Source organism: Aristolochia californica, unplaced genomic scaffold (genome assembly GCF_029961685.1).
Source record: "Aristolochia californica isolate CCGP_79_NKW_82.1479 unplaced genomic scaffold, dmAriCali1.0.hap1 SCAF_4, whole genome shotgun sequence".
NCBI lineage: Eukaryota > Viridiplantae > Streptophyta > Magnoliopsida > Piperales > Aristolochiaceae > Aristolochia > Aristolochia californica.
Window position 1 is genome coordinate 46,134,232 of NW_027182103.1, and position 22,591 is coordinate 46,156,822.

The window sequence follows — 22,591 nt, forward strand, 5'->3', positions numbered from 1 at the left end:
TTCAAAAGTTGCGGAAATTTTCAACTGTTCCAAGTGGTATTTCTTTAGAACAGATGACAAAGAAACATCTGTAAAGTAATGAATGAGATGAATTAAATGATATGGGAGTGAATGTGGGTGACCTCATTCCCTCTTCCTCCGCCGATCTCATTCCTCTCTCACCGTTTCCCAACGACTAGATTCGGTTTAATGAGGTCGGTAGAAAACGGTTTGAATGCAGAGACCAGAGCCTTGCATGTGGCCTAAACCGCCCCTATTTCAATCCAATCCATACCTTCCATAGCAGTTTTCAGTTTCTGCTAAAAGAATTTAGTCTTTCAAAGTCAGTTATCGAGACCTGGGATTGAGAATCTCAGTGGAGAAGAAAGTAAGAGAAAGGAACGGAGGTATCATGTGGTGATTTTCAGTGGGAGGTTCCCTCGTTTCTGCTAACCCGTCTTTCTAGAATCCTTCCGCCTACACGCCTCACATGGCGATTAAATAAATTTTCACTCGCCCAGAAAAGATTGGACCTGTGAAAAACTAACAATCATATCCACTCCTCATGCAGCTTTGTTTATTCAACCTTTCCTTGTATGGAACTCCACACCATCTTCCATAGGCGAACACATACGAGCTTAGTCATCTTCTCATTAAACTCCAGACACCATTAACCACCCAAGTGTTTGTTTTTTTTTTTTTTTTTCTCTTACACTATCGAGTCACGAATCTGCAGATTCTTTCGGTAAACAACACTCATCGTGTTAGGAAATAATTTCCGCTTCTTACCCTACTAAAGTTATGAATTTCAAGATCCCCCCGGGTGGGGAATTCAAGAACTGGATTCATGGACATCTCTGTCTCTCCCCTTCTTTTCGACAGTAGCAAATTGCAATATTATTATCCTCTGAGGTTCAACGCATTCGTGTCGCCTATGTAGTAATTTTAACTTAGTTGAGACAAGGCTTTGATCATGATAAACAATAAGTAAAACATTACGAAACCATGATTGTAAGAGCTCTAAAGCATGATTTGAGTCTTTTCTGTCTCCCGGTGTCCAGTCAAGATCAAGTGATTAACATTAATAAATAAAGACAGTTTAATTATCTCTATATGTTATTAAATGACATTCCATATATGGTGGACAGGAGAAGTCATTAAGGAGTTCGTAAGACCTCAAAAACACTGGATGAGAACATGGGGAAGAAACGGGAGCAGAGATTCTCAGAAGAGAAGACCAGATTGACCAAGGAAGGAACACATGAGACCACATGGAAACCCATTTTAATTAGAACATGAATATACTTAAAAACGATAATTAATTTAGCTGCTTTAATGAAACCGTTAGCGATCGTTTAAGTCAAATCAGAGCCAACATGTGCACAACAAATAAGTCGAATCTCAGTTCAGATTTCTCAATTTTGATCAAACCTGCAACCGTTTCCCTAAAAAAATCTTCAATTATTTTACAATAACAATCGTTTTGATTTCTTTTGAATTGGCTCGATTCTTTTATATTTTTTTAAAGGTTTCTGGGTTTGTAGGAAGCAACTTGAGTTGTGCAGGAGATTTGATGCAATGAGAATGGAAGAACATACGATGGGACCCACACTAATCCCACTCATTAAAAGGAAATTATTAAAAAAACGGCATGCTTATGGTGGCATGTGAGAGGCGAGATGACTGAGACAACTATTGATCACGATCGAATGGCTGAGATAGTGTTTCGCATGTTTCGCACCAAATAGTTTTTCATATTGGATCAACACTCCATGTATATATAATTAAGTTTTCTTTAGATATTAATGAAGACAAGAATATGACTTAACCATATACAAAACCCCCCACAAGAATAAATTTGCCCACCAATTGATAGAACAATGAACCTATTCTTAAATGGAAGAAACAGGAGCTCTTCAATACACGGTTTGATACTTTGGAATGTATAGAAACATGATCAGTGACCAATTTCTGGTGATTTGGGGACATCGGCTCCCTCAGGAGAATTGGACCATAGATCCTATATCAGCTGAGGCTTTTGTGTGGGCTCTGATGGTCGGGGCTGATTGCTATGAAACAAAATCAACTATGGGAGCTTCACACACTCTTGTCACTGACCAGAGCTCGGAAGGAAGTGTTATAATCAAAAGCAGCTATCATCTCTACATGCTATCAGCCGACTGTCATCCACTTTGACATGTACTTAGAGAGACTTGGAAGGGGTCATCAACTTCCAACTCTATTCAGCTCAGTCTCAAAGTGTGAGATACGGAAATCTGATAAAACAGAGAAGAGCTGGGTCTCTACAAAAAGCTGCAAAAACAATGAACATGTGTGTGAGCAGAGTAATAGAAAAGGAGGTAATCACACTGCCAAAATATCTGTACAGGCACACAAATATCTCATCGCCCAGATTCTTGTAGACCATAAAACTAATTTTTTCACTTGAAGTTTTGGACATTGCTTTGCAGGACATGAGGTTACCATCGTTGCAAATATCAGCAAGTAACTTCATACTTTCGTAGATCAGGTAAGTGAGCAAGATGGAGCCAAAACCAGAGAGCTGGTTACTCTACCTTAACTCTTCTCAGCCCTTTTGGGTCTTTAATACATACCACTAAATTTGAGGTTCTAGAGCAGAACCTTTACAAATTACACTAGAGTTCTGAAGGCAAATTCAAAATATAGAAGCTTCTACGTTCTAGTGACAAATGAGTTGTCTGAAAAGACTATGATAGAAAGATGCAAGGGAAATGGAATTCGAATACGGAATACCTTTATGAAAGATCTGTCCCTACTAGAGAAGGAGTCAATAAAGCTGTCTTTAAGGAGCAATGATACCTGAGAATAACCAGTACCCCCTTTGAGTGAATAAGCTCATAGTTCAGAGAGCCAATTGCATAATAACAATACCTGACTATAATGGACATTTATTCAAAAAGTAAATAAGTGGGAAGCTGGGAAGAGCTTTAGCACATCAAACGCAAACCTTGTCATCAGATTGTACACTAGTTATAGTGTGAGTCCGCAAATTTGAGCAAAGTGATTCCAAGTAGGATCTCGTTACTTTTAAGAAGTCCCCAGCAGCTTCTGCCTGCAACATGATCAACACAACCAAGGAGCTTAAAATAAAATAACTAATTAAGAAGCGAATGTATCTTAACTCTCTCGCAGTGTTACATGCCAACAAAAGCAGCTCTTTATGGAAAAGATGTACCAAGCTCACAAATCCAGGAAAGAAACATGGGGCAGATCTGGCAGTATGTATGTGACAGAGAGAGAGCGCACCAGCCAAATGCTTTTTTTCAATAAAATTAGCAAAAAATGTGCCCTTAAGATGATCTTATATTAGCAGCCAAACAGGAGTGTAATTGTGAGTACCTGAACCTCACTGCACTTATGTACAGGATGCCTTTTGGCTACCGAATTTTCACATGAGAGTCTAGCATGAATTGGCTCTAGTGCTGCAACAAGCTCACTCAATCGTGGAAGCTGAGGCAATGAAGGCATCTTAACCTGCATGGTTCACCACATAAAGGAATAAGAATCTATATCTAATTGTCATGAACAAACCCGACAAATTACAAAGTGACATTTGACAGTTTTAGAAGACAATTACATGTGTGTAGCCTATAGCTGATTCTAGGCTGCTTGTGTGTAGGGAAAGTTGATATAAGTGACTAAAATAAGACAAAGGAAGTTTTCCCAAAGTTGTTTTTTCAAAAAAATTATGAAAATTATGAAGAGACTTCCTTTTTTCAAAAATGGATTGGCCAAGGTTGTGTTTGTGTCTCTTTAAAAAGCCACAGGATCCTTTGAAGAGGCCCAAGGAGTCTCTTTTAAACACTAAACAAGAGCTCTAATTCAAGAGTTTCAAACATGAAGTTCCTTGAATACATTAATCAACAAAGTCTATATGGTGTTTCTCATAATTGTTGTAAATCAAACACTATAAGGCTCTATTGTATTTTAAAAAGGAAACTTACCAGCAACCCTTCACCAAACTTCATCATGAAGTGATGGCAAATATTCCTCTAGTAACTGTTCTGGAGTCTTAGAGTCCCCTAATACTAATTTGTTATGTTTCATAGTGATATTAAGTTGCACATTCGGGTGATGCCAAGTTACTGTAACCTATAAACCTATATTGCAATTCAACGCAATACCAGATTACTATAGATCACATATTACATTCTACAATGACAGCAGGTTAACGGTTTTCATAAATACTACCATACAGACTCTAAAGATCCCACGTTGCTGAAAGAAGAGCTATACTAGGTTAACAGCAGAAGTTATACTATGTTATCAAAAGGGATTTGTAAGGTTGGAAATTGAGGAGGGAGAGAGAGAGAGGGGGGGAGGAAGGGAGGGAGAAGAGAATAAGGCACAAGAAAAATGAGAAAGCTGCATTAATTGCAGCACTCTATTGGAGTCCAACATCGACCTTGAACTCTACTAAATACTCAAGTAAAAGTTAAAGAGTACAATAACAGAAATACTCCTATGCATTAAACTGTCTATAACTCCCTAATTACATGTCATAAAAGACTGAAAGTTCAATCACATAATTACCATATGAAGCAGAACACCTCCCCCCCCCCCCCCCCCTCAAACTGGAGCTTGTATATCAAAAATTTCTAATTTGTTACAAAAATTCCCAAGATTCTTGTTTTCAAGTCCTTGGTTAACATGTTAATTAGATGACCACAAACCACTTTTCACAACATCACGAATGAAATGACAATATACCTCAACATGTTTGGTTCTTTCATGGAATATAAAATTACTAACAATGAAGATACAAGTTTGGTTGTCACAATGCATCATCTTGCTCTTCCAAATGATTTTCTCCAACAAACACACAATATCCAGTAGATGACTTCTTGTCCAGCATAAGACCCTACATAATCGGCATCAAAATATCCCATAATCTACAAATGATCATAAGGCTCATTTAGTAACCCTTTCCCCAGTGCTCCCTTTAGATATCTAAATATTCTTTGTATTGCCTCCAAACAAATTTTCCTGGAGTTCTCCATAAATTGGCAAGCTATACTTACAGAAAATGAGATGGGTGGCTGAGTTACTAGTGCATAAATTAGTTTGCTCACTAGCCTTCTATACATGGTCTTGTTCTTAAGCACTAGACTGTTATGTCAGTATCACCCATACAACCTTTGCCTTCTTGTCAACTCAATACCAAGGAAGCACTTGAGTGATCCCAAGTCCTTGCTCTAAAAGTTTCTACTAAAGTGTTCCTTTATTTCTTCAATACCCTTTACATCACTTCCTTACAACAATATGTCATACGCCTACACTATTAATACCACAACTCTAGATAGATTTTTCATAACAAACAATGAGTTATCAAAGTGTCTCCTTCAAAAACCAAAAGGCAATCACTTTTTTCTATATCAAACCATACCCCTAAACTCTCCTTTAGGCCATAAATAGCCTCTTCAACCTACAAACTTTTCTTGTCTTCTCTTGAGCAATGCACGCAGGAGGCTGCTCCATGTATACATCTTCCTCCAAGACACCATACAAGAAGGCATTCTTCATGTCAAATTGAAACAAGGGTCAGCTCTCAGTAGCCGCCATAAAAATCAAGACATGAACCGAGCTCAATTGTACTACAGGAGAAAAAGTCTCAAAAACATCTACCCATGGATTTTAGTGTACCCCCTAACCACTAGTGAATCTTTATAACTTTCTATGGATCCATCAATCTTGAACTTCATAGCGAATGACCCATCGGCATCCCAAAATGGTAGCATCTGATGGTGGACCACACAATGTCCAAGTATCCTTATCAAGTAAGGCATCCATCTCCACATCAATGGCTTGCTTCCATTCAAGAGATGACAAAGCAACCTTCACTAAACGAGGAATAACATAGGAGGATAACGACAAGGCAAATGTCTTGAAGGAAGAGGAGTAAAAAAAAAAAAAAAAAAAACTTGGATAAAGGATGGTGAGTACTAGCATAGATACCCTTTTGAAAAGCAATGGGGAGATCCAATCACTTACCTCCAAAGCTGCAAACGAAGAGAGAACTGGGAAGGATAGAGGAAAGGGTCCTTTGAAGGGTATCTTGGCAGGTCTTCTACACTGATAAACTTGCATTGGCTTTGACTAAATACCAGTGGATGTGGGGCTATGAACACCCTCTAAGATAGGGACCACAACATCCATGTTAATCAATGAGGGGACAAGAGACTCATTGTTACTTGGAAAAATAGGGAACATCCTCAAAGTGACATTTGTAGAGAATATGTTTCCATGTGCAAGGATCATACCTTTTGTATCCTTTTTGAAGATGAGAATATCCTAGGAAGACACACTTGATAGACCTTGGTGATATCTTGTCAAGGAACGGACCAAACACATAAGGACAAAGAGGAAACGCATCATCGGTGGGCTTGAGGGTGGGATTCCAAACCCCCACCCTCCACCCCAATAGACCAAATTGAGGAAGTTTTCTATTAATGAAGAAGCAAGTAGTAAGAACAACATTGTTCCAATAAGATTTAGGGACTTGCATTTGAAGTAGCATGGTCCGTGCAACTTCTAATAAGTACTAATTCCTCCTTTCTACCACCCATTTTGTTGTGGGCACATACACAAGAAGACTGCTGAATAAAACCATTTGTTTTACAAAAGAATAAAACTTATGGTTCATAAATTCAAGCCCTTTATAAAATCTAAACACACAAAGTGAAGCACCAAACTAATTTTTTTATTTCATTGTTAAAATTTAGAAAGACATCAAATATTTTGGATTTCTCCCATAGGAGACACACCCATGGACCTACTGGAATCATCAATAAACGAAACACAATATTGATAGTCAAAGATTCTAGGCACCCAACAAGGGTCTCATACATCTGAATGGACTACAAACAAACTTGAACTTCTTTGACTCTGACAAGATGGAACAATGCAAAATGCTGCTTTCCAAGATGACAGGATTCATTATGAAAAGATGAAAACATTTAGAGTAGTTTGGTTGGGGACAAATGACTGAACTATAAGTGTCATTGGTAACATGATATAGTGTTAAGCACCTAGCCAATACTACCCAAAAGACCGGCCTGCTAGGAGCGGAAGGCATAGGTACTTAACCCCAGGACCATAACAGTACACCCACCTTCACGAACCGACGACCACGGTGGCCGGGATTAATCACACGCAGCTATCGGGACGCCCGGGATTAACACACACAGACACCTTGCGCGGGAGTCAAACTCGAGACATAGCGCCAACTTTGATACCAAATATTAAGCACCTAGCCAATACTACCCAAAAGACCAGCCTGTTAAGAGCGGAAGGCATAGGTACTTAACCCCAGGACCATAACATATAGCTGCCTGTAGAGCCGAGGAGGGTTGCACTTGTACACCTTCCAAGTGGTACAGCCCATCTCACTTACGCCTTGAATTAATCATCCTCCTAATCTGGAGGTTTTGAAAAACATAAGGAGTAGAAAAAAATATCACCAAGTAATTCAAGGATTAAGTAATTTGACTCAAAGATAACAAGTTGACAAGAAATTTTCGTACAAAAAATACGGACCCTAAAGATAAGGATAAAGTAGGTTGAACCATGCCTGCACCACTAATAGGCAAGGGGGAGCCATCAACAAGAGTAACATACTTAAAAGATGATGACTAATTAAGGAACTAAATAGTGATGGCATACCAGACATTTGCATAGATGTGTTAGAGTCAATCACCCATGTAGGAGGAGTTACATGGAGAGTAGACATAACTGAGCTAATCTTAGTAATTGTGGCTGTGAAATCAGTGTGGTGCACAAATGTGGTAGATGATACCGATTATCCCAACCTTTGAACCAGTCACTGAAGTTCATGAGGTGCCAAGAAAAATGCTTATCTCACTATGTTATACCCCGACAACAGTAATACGAATTTTCAAACCAAAATGATGAAAGCGACGAACCTTTTGGTATCGAAATATCCCAACAATAGTAATACAGATTTCCAAACCAAAAGGAAGAAATCGACAAACCTTCTGGTATCGATATAGCCCAACCACAATAATACGGATTTCCAGCCAAAGGAAATAAATCGACGACCCTTCACTGCTGAAATCGAAATAACGGAAACTCCTCTGTCGAAATCGATATAGAACTCACCGGAAATAGTTGCCGATAACCCTGGCATTCGAGAGACCAGTACTCTCCCTGAGCCACGCTCTGAAGACAAATCGACGCGCCCCTTCCTCTCCCTCGGCTCCCTCTCTAAATTCCCTCCCGAAACCACTTAACATTGTTAAATTCCCAAAATACCCCTGACCCATTAATCACCCTCTAATTATTCTTCTGTTTACTCCATCTAAGTTAAGTAGCCTAATCTGGGGTCTATCATTACCCCCCGCCCAAACTCTCACCTTGTCCTCAAGGTGAAAAACAGGAAACTAGAGCCTCATTGCCCCGAAATCCTCCTAAGTGGTTTCAAACTCTGGTAGGTCTTCCATTGCACCAAAACCTCCAACTGTTGCAGCCCATTCATTTTTTTTTTCCACTTGTCGTATATTCAGAATGGCAGCAGATTGTGACATTGCCATTGTGGTACTGCCCACCTCCACAAGAACCCCATGACCCTCAATCTTGATAGTTCGCATCATCGCTTTGAGTGAAACCAAATTTTTGTGCAATGAGGGATCTCCTTGTAACACCACCTTCTCATTACCCAATCTAAACTTCATAACATGTGTTTTCCAATTCGTATATGTTCCCTTAAGGTCGCCAACCACTGTACACCTAAAATCACATCGGTGCTTCCCAATTCCAAAAGGCAAAATATCGTCCACAATCTCTATTCCTTGGAGAGTTAATCGAACCCCCTTACAAATTCCTTCCCGGGGCAGGGCCGCACCTGTACCCAATTGAACGCCATACTTGGCTGTTGGAGATAAAGGCAAGTGCAGTTTCGTGACCACTGTGGTGGAAATGAAATTATGAGTTGCTCCCCCATCAATAAGTACAACGACTGGCTGTTCTCCGATGCTTCCCGCAATCTTGATAGTCTTCGGAAGTGTTAATCCAACTACCGAATTCAACGACACCTCCACTATTTGAGCAGCCGCTCTAACCTCATCCTCCTACTGTTCACACTTGCCGACGTCGCTATCCTCCATAACTTCTTCTTCCAGCTCCTGTAAAATCAGCACTTGTAGGTCCTTGTTTTTACATCTATCCCCAACTAAGAATTTTTCATCACAACGGTAGCACAAACCCCGCTCTCTCCGGTATTGGATTTCGGCTTCCGTGAGTTTCCTGAATGGCGTCCTCTTCTCCATCCCATGTTTCAGCGTTTCTGCCCTGGCCACAGTGCTCTCATTACTCCCAACTATGGGCCCCTCTGGGTTTGGAGTACCCAGCCCAAACCGAGTTTGCTTAATAACTTTATTTTTTTCTACCAACTTTTGGGCCAACTCCATGGTCCTTCCCAACCTATTTGGCTCCAACACCCTCATCTCAGCCCGAATTTCGGGTTTAAGCCCATTAACAAAGTTGGACTCCTACACCTTTTCTGGAATCTCTTCCAATGTGGAAGCTAAATCCTCAAATCACCTTCTGTAATCTCTCACGGTGGTTTCCTGCTTCAACCCCAAAAATTTCTCATAAGGAGAGTCATCTTCGGAACTTCGGAACCGTTTGAGCAATAAGGACTGAAATTCTTCCCAGTGCATAATCTCCCTCCTATTATTTTCATACTTAAACCATTTTAATGCCTCCCCTTCCAGACATAATACGGAAGCTTCCAATTTTTCACCGTAAGATACCCGGTTAAGGGAGAAATAGCATTCAACTCTGTAAATCCAGTCATCTGGGTCTTCTCCCTCAAAAATTGGCAACTCTAACTTTTTGGGCTGCACTTCATATCGGTTCTACCTATTCTGATCAACCTCGCCACCGTCTCTTCCATGTCCGATACCTCTCTAGATCGAGTTATCGCCCACTGTCGAGTCCAGCCCCTGTCTCGCCGTCGCCGTCCTACTCTACGCATTCAGATTTTGGTTGAACTCCTCTTGGGTACGCAAGAGTTGCTCAACACGCCCAATCAGCGCCGTCAACCCTTGTTCCATGGCCGAAATCTTTTGGACCTCTTCCTTCATCGAGCAAACCTCCTCCCTTACTGCGCTAACAATTCCTTCCACCGAATCCACCCTCGACTCCATTCTAGTAGTAGCCATGAGGATTGCTTTTTTTTTTTTTTGCACTATTTTTTTTTTACTCTTCTTCTTCTCTACCAATCGTTGAAGTCAAAACTCACCCTCGACTCTCGGCAGACGACGTTTCCGATATCCTTACTGCCGAAATCGTAACAGAACCCACCTTCGAGCAGACGACGCTCTGAAACCTTTGATATACTTCCGATTCAGTAGGCCAATGCCATGAATGCAACCGAAATAAAAAAACAGAAACTCCTTTTCACTGCCGAACTCCAGATGCGAACCCAGCCAATGCTCTGATACCAAATGTTATACCCCGACAACAGTACTATGAATTTTCAAACCAAAATGATGAAAGCGACGAACCTTTTGGTACCGAAATATCCCAACAACAGTAATACAAATTTCCAAACCAAAAGGAAGAAATCTACAAACCTTCTGGTATCGATATAGCCCAATCACGATAATACGGATTTCCAGCCAACGGAAATAAATCGACGACCCTTCACTGCTGAAATTGAAATAACGGAAACTCCTCTGTTGAAATCGATATAGAACTCACCGAAAATAGTCGCCGATAACCCTAGTATTCGAGAGACCAGTACTCTCCCTGAGCCACGCTCTGAAGACAAATCGACGCGCCCCTTCCTCTCCCTCGGCTCCCTCTCTAAATTCCCTCCAGAAACCACTTAACATTGTTAAATTCCCAAAATGCCTCTGATCCATTAATTACCCTCTAATTATTCTTCTGTTTACTCCGTCTAAAGTAAGTAGCCTAATTTGGAGTCTATCATACTATTGGCTGTAGCCTCACTACCTTCTCAAAAACAAGAGTAAGCCCATGTTGGTTTGCCAAAATTTTACCAACAGGTTTGCAAGAAGTGATTGTTGCACTCATAAAACGCACACCTCATATCACTCTTGCCATCACCATGACCTCTATCACTTCAAGAACCATCTTGACTCGTCCTTGACCACCCATCCACGTCCATGGGCAGTCGGGAACCTACTTTGAATTAGCTAAATATTGAAGGCAACAACTTCTATCCCCATACTAGCCTTGCTGCCTTTGGGCACCATAACAATCTCTGCTCATATAACTTGGCTAAAGACCTTCTTCAATGTGGGCACATCATCATCAGCTAGTAAATGGGCCCGAATTGCATCATATTTTGGACACAGGAATTTAAGCAACTTTACCACCTGAATTTGTCCTTCTTTCTTGCAAAGTTCCTTTCTATCAAATAGTGAACGGATGGTAGACACTAATCTCTTGTAGAACTCACTTACAATTCAATAAAGTACTCAATTATTGTCTTATCTACCATTTTGAGGTTAAAAAGCTTCTCATACAGTTTATATACCCTTGACAAATTACTCTCCTAATAAAAAATGAACTCTTATGGAAGTCCAAATCTCCTTGGCTGTCTTGTAACTCATGACTTGATTCTTCGGCCTGGACTCCATAGGATATACCAACCAGGTCATAACTTGGCTGTCTTCTACTTCCAAGCTCTTAGTCATAGAAGTAGGAGGGTCATTCCTGATATATTTGACTTTCCTTTTGGCTTTTAGATACGTAAGGACATATCTAGACATGTCCCTAGACCAACTCAAGTAATTTTGTCCATTTAGCTTCTCAGAAGTAATCTGTTTGTACCATTTCCATTAGAACTTCTAGAGTCCTTAATTAGGTTAATAACATCACCGAAATTAGACCTAATACCGTACCAAGCTATTCAATCCACATAAGAAACAATCTAGAAACAAGTCCACACAACCACTAACAAACAATGTAAATCTGCTAGCACATTTGGTGGTGCGCACACAATTTGGAATTGGAGCACAAGATCCTCAAGTGGAACACACTACCATGCAATCAACCAATTAAAACAACTCAGATTAATAAAAAAAAAAGAAGTAAAATTTGCTAAGTCAGCACACAGGATGATGACACAGGCACGCATGCATCTATAAGACTTGCACGTCATAGGGGAAAAAGCACCAAACATTTCTCTAAAGGCACAAAACGTATAATATTGCCAATAAGCAGCACAAGTCATCAACCCTACCATTATGGCACAAAAGAAAGAAAGAAGAAAGATCAAACCTTTTAACTCCAATCGGACCTGGAGAAGTCACAGACTTAGTAGAAGGATTACAAGTGGCCAAAACTCCTCCGCACAGGATCTTATTGCTCTAATACATGCAGAAATTGGAAATTCAGGGGAGAGAGAGAGAGAGAGAGAGAGGAGAAGATAAGTCACAAGAGAGTGGAGAAAGCTGCATTATTTGCAGCACTTATTGGAGGTCTGAAATCAACCTCCAACTCCATTAAGAACTACTAATGTAAAAATTAGTGTACAATGACAGAAATACCCCCTACATTAAACTCTTTATAACCTCCTAATTACATGTCATTAAAGACTGAAAATTGAACCAGATATAAGAAAACTACCATATGAAACAGAATGCTTTCCTACTCTAGAGGGATAATCTGAAGAAGGTAAAATGACCATAATACTCTTAACATATAATTCAACAAGATCATATCAAATTACTTCCAAATGAAGACTTATAAATAAATTGGTTGCTAAGTTTTCAAGCCAGCCCCACACCCAAAACCAGCAAGCAATATTTTTCAACTAAGGTCAACATCCAGTTAGTGTGATCCTTGTAGTCCTTTAATAGGTGATGCCACACAAATGACTAGCGGAAGCAACACATAGATTGGCACGATTCATGCAGTACAAGAGTGAGCCTTTACTAGTCTTAGTTGGCCTATACTGAACTATCTATCAATTATAAAAAACTTGTATGAATGAATCCTAAAGCACAATTTGACTCAAAACGACCATTTTGCATCATCACTCATCAACAACTGATCCATCTCACAACCAGTGATGGGCATGTCAGATTCCTAATAGGTAATATTGGTCCATTGGAGACCTCAAAATTCAATTCATATCGGAGACCTCAAAATCCAATACGTATCGGAGACATCAAAATCCGATACATATTGGAGACCTCAAAATCTGATATGTATCAGAGACCTCAAAATCTTGATACGTATCAGACCACAGAATCTGATGTGGGGAACGTAATAAGTCGATGAGATTCCCCATGTATCAACCTGTATCAGGTAGGACAAAATCCAATACATTTCCGTAATATGCCTATCCCTGGTCACAACATCTTGAGATAGGCTCCTCCAAGAGGCATCACTGTGACATGTCTTACATTGTTATGAACTACTAGCCCCCATGTATCAACAGGTGCATACATCTAATAGCTGAAATTGCAACGGATTCAATGATGCTAGAAACTGATTTGTACAGCAACAGTTTTCTGTTTCCATGCTTTTGGATTGACAATTTAATCAAGACAGCATATTTAAGCACAAAAGTATTGGCAGTTTTAGCTATGAAAGATTATATATGAATACTCAAGACCCCAAAGAACTTAAGCTATGAGGCCAAAGGAACAATTTGTCTGCAACTAACCTGATCCTTCGAAACATTAACACAAACAAGATTAGAAGCTTTCATCTTCAAATCAGCTGGTTTCTCTTGAATGCCAACCTACAAAACCAACTAGGCATGAACATCTACAATCAATATTGTTCTAGTATCAGTTCCAGTTTGTTATGCATAGGTAAACAAGCAAACTCTTAACTGACTATTCTTTGCCATCAGGCTTAATAAAGTTGCTTTTTTCAAAAAAAAATCTAAATATATTTTTACTCACTTGAAAACGATAAATTGCGAAATAAATTTTGTTAATTTGGCACCAGATAACTGTGAGGAGAAAAGACATCTAGGAATAGAAGTTCCAAATAATATGTATCTCAATCTGGAAGTTGGAAAAGATGGTAAAAAGCTGGCCAACATTAGAGAACAAAAAAGTTGGCCGAGAGTGAATTCTCTTGATAATATGCTCAAAACATATTAGTACATAGGGAAAATAGGTTGGAATCTACAATACTCAGAGAAAGTGAATCATCTTCTTTATATTTTAATGAGACAAAGTGATATTTTCATCTAAAATTTATCCAATTTTACTCTTTTGTAGAAAATATTTGAGTGAAACGAGATGGCATGATGTAATCCTCCATCTTAGCCTTAGATTTGAAATAGAAAATTTTGTCCCCACTATTTCCATTAACCTTGTAATTTTTTAACAAAATTTTAAACTTTCAACTTACACACCCCCCAAAAAAAAAAAAAACTAAAGAAAGTAGATCACCTTGAATAACTTTCACTCTCTTTCTAGGGTGATCTACTTTCTACAAAATAACCAGCCGATGCTAACTTGCAGAAGCTTCACGTTGTTGCATATTTTCATTGATTCTTCATATGTTAACACTATTAAAAGAAGAGGAACTCACAATGAACGGCACAGGGGCATCGAGAAAATCATGCATCTTCTGTGGAAGAACCTAAAGTGTTCACAGGCTTGATGAGTGCATAAGCTCCTGATCTTAAAATTCCACATTTGTCAAGTCCAGAAGAGAAGTGTTTCCAATTTTCAACTTACAGGGAGGAATAAGCTCTGCCAGTGAAATGGGCGAATAATTGGTATAATTGACAGAACAGTAGCTGACAGGATTCCCTGAAGCAGACAAAGTTTAAGGACAATAAGCGCCATATCTACCCATGAATCATCCTGAAATATCAGTTAACAATCGAAAGACACTGTATAGTGGGTAACCCCTGACTTTTCAACATTTAACTTACTAAATTGGGACATATGATAACTACTTGCTTTTCCAACAGCACCCCTGTCAATAAGGCCAGAACCTGACAGAGACCACTCCATACTTAGTCTTAAATTAATGCATCATAGATGTAGAACGACGATTTTCAAGAATGACCTTCATTAACAGATCCATAAAGAGTCTGAAACTTAAGTCATGAAAATTATGGTAGTGAAAACATTACACTTTGAAGAGACAATGCACGGCAAATTGTTGCAGTGGTCCAGATTGAAAGTGAAAAAGCTTCCTCAGCAGCAGTTAACCTAGCATTGACCTTGTCAAACGAGATCCTCTTCAGCAACAAATAGCCAAACATAATAGGTTTACTTAGAAGAAAAATGAACTGATGAAATGCCATCAACAGCAAACAGTGTCTAACCTCAGAAGGCTCTGTGGCAAAACTGTCACTTTCTATAAAAGTTGAGTTTTTGTCAAAATCCAAGGCAGGTAGTCCTGGTCGACTATACTTGATTGGTTGTAAATGTTCCAAAGGCTGAAAAACTACTTCAGATCCTCTTGGTGGCAAAGGCAGAGCATGATAGCCACAGACAATTTGAAACAGGTCATTTTTATTCTCCTGCCCAAAGCATTTTTTAATGAAAAATTGTTTGTTACACATGTGGAGCTTTGGATAAAATACCTCTTCTCTAATGACATTTGACTTACAAGACTACCTGATAAAAAAATTTCTCTTTAAGAAGAATGGAAAGTACCTTGGCCCATTCTATTATTTCCTCATCTGCAGACTTGGTGTTGACTTCATTAGTGTCATCATCCTCATAGCCCAGGCTTCGTACTGAACTGTCCAAAGCAAAGTTTTATTTAATAAACTTATGGCCAGGAGATACTGAAAGTACCTTGAGAAACCAATTACATTCATCACATTCCACTACAACAAAGATCAGACAAGCCCAAAAGTCTTTTAGTTTTTTTATATAGTGGATCATATCAAGTTAGATGGTCAAAAACTATTAGAGAAAAGGCAAAGAAAAATTATAAGTAGATCTAAAAATAAGAAATTTTTTACCACCTGAGCAAGGACTCTGAACTTCCAATTCTCTCTAATGTATGGTTGACTGAGGAATATAGTGTTCCAATATCAGGAGAAGTATGACCATTTTCGAAGTTTCCATTCATTCTCTCAAAACTATCACAGCATGACTCTGAAGTGGCCTCAGATGCATAATCATCAGCATAATGCAACCCCTTTCTATTATCCTTATCTGTGTCTCTTGTTTGACTAAAGTATGAAATATCGCTTGTGGAAACACTTCCAGGAGAGTGACAAGACTGGACCTCATTATCTGCTGCAATGCTTGTTGAAGAAGCCTTAGGGGACTCAGTAGTGCCCCTAGAAGACTCTGAGTTTTCAGTTGTTTGATCCAAAGTTGTAACCGAAGGTGAAATGGAATCTATGAGAGCCAACTCATTAACAAAGTGTGTTACCCGATCTAAACGCTCTTGCGCAATTATGCTGTATCAAAGAAACCATAGTTACAGAAACAGGAAAAATAATCCACCCCCCTGTTTGCTTAGGCATCCTTATGGAAAGAAGGAAGGGAGAAGTTCTGAAATTTCAGAATCTCAAGTCAGGCATACCCAGAAAATGTGGCAACAATTTACAGGCAAGACCTTGGCAGTTGGCACTCCATCAGGCCGATGCCCCTGTTGGGTTTTAAGCCACTGGTTTGTAGAGATTTGTCATTTGTCAAGGTTTTCAATGTGGGATAAACCTATATCATTTGATCCCCCTCAGGCCTGCTCCATAGTTCATTGCCCACAAAGCAAACAGAGGGTACGAAATGCCTAGAGGATGCATTATCTGCAATGAAATGCAGGTCAAAGAACTGATTTAAACCTGTTCAGCATCTCATAGTGCAGCTCAAAAAAGGGCAACCGCGTAAGTATGCAATAACAGCGAGGTGCATAAACCAGATACTGACTTCCTCTTCTAGAAGTCGGTGATGTCAAACCTAAAAAGCCAGGCAACCTTTGCACAATTTCCTGAACATGTAAGCAAACACCATAAAAGGTTGCATTGTCTGCCACCTGATTAGAAGCACAGCAAAGACTTCAGCAACCAAACTTCAAAATTGAAAGGCCAGAAAAATTTGCAGAACACAGTGCTCTTTAGGTCTCAATGAACTTTCATCTGAGCTAAGCAAAAGAAGGAACAATATAAAGGACAAACCTTCAGTGAAAAGATGAATGACAAATCATCCCTCCGTAGATGCTCCTGTACACAAGTTCAATTAAAAAAACCAAAAAAAGACAGTCTCATTAATTTGAACCCACAAGTGAATAGAGGCAAACTAGGAGTGGATTTTGGACAAGAATAGGGGGTTGCAGGAAATTAAATCAAATAAACAAAGAAAATAACTGCAGAGGGAGCATATATGAGTCAATCCATAAAAAAATCAGAGCAACCAAAGCTAAGTAACAAAAGAAAAAACAGCTGCCCATTTAGGAGGGTAATGTAAATTGCAGACTGAATGAAATCATAGGACCTATCAATGCACAGGGAAAGTTACCATAGAAGTCACTCTCTACAGAATTCGACTAAAATGTGTTAGTAAAAAAAGAAAAGTGCAAGAGGAATTCATTTCCCCCAGAAATTCGATTTCCCTCTTTTGATTATGAACTAGAGAAAGTGAATTAAATTAGCAAAAACAAGTGAATTCACTTCTCTAGAAAAAGTTCAGAACATGAAGAAGCTACCGTGTCTTACTTCAACCTTAGAATTTTTTTTTATGAAAAACCTTAGATTTGAATTAGAAGATTAAGCATCAGTTCACTTATTATTGTACTTCCCATCTGTCCAAGCTAATGTAGAAAACCACACTGACAGGAGAAAATACATTATTCAAAAATAAAATTGCAATTTCTTTTTCCCAAAGTGATCTATTTTCTCAGTGAACGTACACTAGCAATAGAAATCAATTTTCAGCATGATCTCAAACATCTCCAAATGTATAGACAAAAGTTCTCAGGAAAAAGAAAAAAGTGGCAAATTTAAGTATTGGTGGTAAAGTGGAATTAATCACGAGAACTTTAGGATGTTGACACCATGCAGAATCAGTTATACAGAAGACCGTGCTGCTTGGATCCTCTCAAAGACATGAAATATAAGAACATTGTCTGTGGTAGAGTGTGCAGAACTAAATGAGACTCAACATCATTTGCAAAAAAACAATATAATGTTCACAAAAATAAGGACTTAAATCCTCCAACAAAAAAGTTTTATGGAAAATTTGCAGATACTCCTAAGAAAAGTAATAAGAGATAAGATGATTACTGTACCTGACCGTATATAAGTTGATTAAGATCACTCATGGATGGCGTCTTTTCCATCATCTGACACTGTGCAGGGGTTACCATTTGGATGTTAGACCATTTCCACGCATGACAAATTGACAGTACAGAAACTAAAACCTAATCAAAATGCATGATCTACAAAAAAGATGAAACTTGCAGATAGAGTTCCTCTCAATGTCAAGATTGATCTTTTCAAAAATCCTAATCAAAAGATATTATGCACAAAATCATAAAGTCCAAAGATCAGAGATATAAGACCTTTACTCCAGTAGGAAAACAGAATGCAGGTATATCAGAGACCGGCACGCCTAACCTCTTTCTAGGAGGATATTGGAAAAGAATCTGCTCAGAAAAGTACAAGAAGAGTCACATCTCAATGATAATGACATCATGTGAGCACAATATTAGCAAAAGCAATCAGAGTATGGGACAGGCAGATACACAATATAACATGTTATGCAGCTAAAGTCAGTCATTTTTCCTGAGATATATCTTTCTCTCTTCTCTCGCCTCCATTATCTTTATTTTCTACCAAAAATGCTATTGTCCCAATGGATGTCTTATACACTATGTTTGAACTAGGTGTACATATGTTTTCAAACTTCGTGCAGGTGAAACCACTGGTGGAAATTCACAATTGTTTTATTAATTTACGGTTAGACAAGTTTCTTTGCTAAAAAAAAAAAATAAGACTACAACAACTGACAAGAAACACAATAATACAAAAGGTTACAATCTCAGACAGCAAGTACATTGCCAGAGATTATAGCCCCTTTATCCAACTGATTATGTGAGCAGTCTTCACAATGCTTTTGTCAATAATAGACCTGCAAGCTAAAAGATATCCAGGCTCTTCAATATAGAGTGGGAAATACAAAAGCAGCAAAGCCAGATTGATTCATCTTATAGAATTTAACATGTCTCCCAACAATTCAGCAGGCTCCCAGACTCACTAAAAGAGTCCCACAGCTTTGCAAAATTGGCACCACTCCATCATCTACTTCCACAGGATAAAAAAGAAACAAATTATGTGGATTTCACAGAATGAGAAACAAATCTTTATTCCATAACAGAAAGAAGCTCAAAGAATAGCAGTCGAATCTCAACTTAATGGTATTCACAATTAGCTTTCAAGCAAAGGTTATGCCAATAGTACTAATAAATTTATGATAATGCAACAGAAATTGAAATGAACTTGCCAAAAGCAGGAATGAATCTATTAATAGAAAATCCTCGAAATTAAGCAAAATTTTGCATCAACCTGTTTTAGTGCAATTGCGATGATGATGCAATTATGCTTAACATTTGTCTACAGTTCAGTAGATTTTAGCACCTATCCAAACCACTAGCATAAGTAATTGAGAGCACCTCAGGTTCCAGTGCTGGAGGAGGTGGCCCACGATACTTAAAATTTCTGAAATCTAGGAGTTCAGATTTTGCGATTTCTGACTCCCATTTCTTTCTCCTGCCATAAGCATCTTCAAGAGCCTCCACATTGGCATCAGCAGGAAGACCTACAATGAGGAATTGTTCAAATAATGAACAAGGTTCCTTATGTTGCTTATGGTCCTGCAACAAACAAACACCTTCGCTAAGTTACTCTCTAATGAAAGAAAAAGTAATGACACATAATCATCTAAAAGAACATTGCAGATTTTTTTTTTAACAAATTATAGTCAAAGAATAGCATCTGTTAGAGCTGTAGAAGTCATGCATCTGATAATTAAATCATAAGAAGAAATATGGATGATGGAAGGATTCTATCTATGGATAAATCAAATGGGATGTTCTCGGTATGGTTCAGTATGAATGAATCAAATCCATAATAAAGCACTAATATAAAATGATGAAACCTTGTAATACAAATAGTTGCTATACCAACCATTTCCCTAGATTTATATCTAGACCAGCAATAATTTTAAGTTTCAGAATTTAATCACTAAACCTTATCAGAAAACATGTGTCAATATGCCTACTAGTTTAGGTACCACCAATTTCATTGATTCTATGCCCAGAGCATCTCTCAGTTTGTGCATTCTGATTGGTAACTATTTTGCATTGTCATGGGATACATTTGAATTCTACATCCAACCTAACATTGTTTCAGCCTTTGATGTTACATGTACCTAAAAAGGTTAAATAAAATAAAACAGTTACCTTATCAAATGTACCTAAGAAGGTTCAACAAAATGAACAGTTACTTTATCTAATGTGGGTAGACTTTCTTCATTCTCTCTCAAGAAATAGTAAATTTAAAGTCACCTCCCATGTATTGCGTGTTTTATGTTGCATAATACCAATTGACGTTCAATTGCTCTTTCCAAATCCATAGTTACTAATTATTTCTAAAAGAATATAACAAACATTTGACCAGTTTTCAGATTACAAGAGCTAACGAGCATAAAAAAAATTCTGAAGAGAAATACAGTTTAGATCCCCCTTGCACCAACCAAACCTATTATCACCAGATATACACCATTCTAGACCATCATTCCAACTAGTTTTTGCACCGTCGCCTAAAGTAAGAGAGTATGATGCAGAAGAAATTTGTTCAAAAATAAGTAGCAAATGAGACATCCACACTCTTACATATTAAAACCTAGTCAAGTTCATCATATTGATTTTTGGGTTAAGCCCACCATAGTCATCAGCAGTATCGGATAAAACAAAGAAACAAGAACATCATACCATGGTTCGAATGTGATTCTTGTACCACTGACGCTTCTGATTAGTTAATTGCTCAGGATTAAAGGACGGTTTAGAGTTCTGGTTTCGGGTAGCAGGACCCCTTTTCCACGCCCTCTGCATCTGCCGTCTCCATCTCTGAAAACTATTACTACGTTGCTGCATCGCTGTAGCCCTTGACTTAGGCAAACCAAAACTTTGAGAGGACTGATCAGACACTCCAACTTCATCTTCTGAATTTTGGCTCGTTGCTGGTGACGGAGATGTTTGATAGCAATTTGATTCTGCAACTTCCTCCATCATTCACATGACAAGCGGTTTATGTCATATTTCATACCAGCCTACATCCGATAGCAAACACGAAAGCTATCCTAATTCAACCCCAAATCCTCATAAAAAAATAAAAAATCTTCATCGTTTGGTTCCAAATTTTACAATTGCAATTTGAAGCTTCAACACGCAGTCACCCTCCGCCTAATAAACAGAGTGCTCCTCTAAAAATTCAAATGAAGTTGTCACTAAATCACCAATGCCCTGCATCATAGAGAAAGAAACAGTCATAACAATCCAACAAAACCGTTTATCAAGAGTCGTTTAATTGCTTAATCCGGCATGCACAATGGCAGCATGAAAATCATAGACAGCAATATCTTCCTATGCATGAAAGAAAAACAACTTCACCGAATGGAAATGAATAAACGAATAAAAAAACAGAAGCAAAATCATTTCAAATTATCGTTAAACAAATTCGCGACATTTTATCTACAGCAGCAATTCCTGCGTTCGACAATCTGCTCAATGATGACTTACCGAAACGGAACAATGGCAATTGTTACATTGAAAAGTAGCATAATATCGTCGTCCGTTACGTACCTGAGCTTACCTTTGTGGATGGGGATGAAATGGGGCGGTGCTTTTCAGGCACAAGTTCCGTTTCTCACCTTTACAGGAAGATTCCCCGACTGCAGAGCATTATCAGCGGTTTCGGAGAAACAAATAAATACTAATAATAAAAAGAAATGGAAAAAGATCAAGGGTGGGAAAAAGAAAAGAAGAGAAGAAGACTCATGTGAGACGACCGGGTTAGCTTAATATGGAGTTTTCCTGTCCATTTCAGAGACGAAAACATAGATATGGTTGGAGTAGCTTTCGGGCAAAAGGGATGATGAATTATCTATTGTTGCGCAGAGTGGTGGCGACCGCCCTTCGTGGGTATTTTTCGGGCAACGTTAACTAATTTTAGCTTTGCCTTTCTCTCCCTTTTACATGCTTTTTATAGATGACGAAAGAAAAAACCAGGATTTTTTACGATTATATAGACTATTAAGTATAAAAAGCCCTGGCATCTTGAATCTTTCATCTTGCAGTCTGTGAACGAGATTAAAATGAGAAAGAAGTGCTACTTTGTAAGAATAATTTCCCATCGCAGAATTGCTATAACTTGTCCTATACTTGCCGATAATTGAACCATCAACCAGTCGTTTTGAATAAACTTGCCGATATAACTAAAAAAATTATAAAAAGTACGACAGGTTACAAGGTTAGAAAATATGAGTCGTGGAAGCCTGGAACTGTTAATCGAAAGGAAACAGAATTGTGAAAAGCTAGAAGCCTTAAAACAACTTGAAAAGTTTAAGTTTAAAGCCACCATCAG

General features: G+C 38.5%; 1 protein-coding gene across 3 annotated transcripts; it reads right to left on the minus strand.

Annotated features, from left to right (window-relative positions):
• Positions 1-1,736: 1,736 nt before the first annotated feature.
• On the minus strand, positions 1,737-22,165 carry LOC137962495 (uncharacterized). Of its 3 annotated transcripts, XM_068809394.1 has the most exons (20): positions 21,811-22,165; positions 21,373-21,471; positions 20,941-21,278; positions 19,621-19,821; positions 18,511-18,594; positions 18,238-18,297; positions 17,129-17,173; positions 16,796-16,986; positions 15,968-16,411; positions 15,651-15,738; positions 15,317-15,514; positions 15,122-15,211; positions 14,918-14,980; positions 14,718-14,792; positions 14,569-14,619; positions 13,685-13,762; positions 3,361-3,495; positions 2,969-3,073; positions 2,755-2,820; positions 1,737-2,292 (listed from the first exon to the last, which is right to left on the minus strand). In XM_068809394.1, exons 3-20 carry the CDS (start codon positions 21,238-21,240, stop codon positions 2,206-2,208), a joined length of 2,361 nt encoding a protein of 786 aa, XP_068665495.1. In that variant the 5' UTR covers positions 21,241-21,278; positions 21,373-21,471; positions 21,811-22,165; the 3' UTR covers positions 1,737-2,205. The 3 variants fall into 3 exon arrangements, with proteins under 3 accessions (XP_068665495.1, XP_068665496.1, XP_068665497.1); XM_068809395.1 differs by having other exon boundaries at positions 20,941-21,471; positions 21,821-22,165; XM_068809396.1 differs by lacking the exon at positions 21,811-22,165 and having other exon boundaries at positions 20,941-21,652.
• Positions 22,166-22,591: the final 426 nt, after the last annotated feature.

What these genes read in the sequence shown, in the direction of transcription:
- LOC137962495 (XM_068809395.1), bottom strand. Translation starts at nt 21,240, where the DNA reads ATGATGGAGGAAGTTGCAGAATCAAATTGCTATCAAACATCTCCGTCA. An exon ending in ATCAACTTATATACGGTCAG is followed by an intron (nt 17,174 to 18,237) that starts GTACAGTAATCA and finishes ACTTGTGTACAG; the next exon opens with GAGCATCTACGGAGGGATGA. An exon ending in TTAATGTTTCGAAGGATCAG is followed by an intron (nt 3,496 to 13,684) that starts GTTAGTTGCAGA and finishes TGAACCATGCAG; the next exon opens with GTTAAGATGCCTTCATTGCC.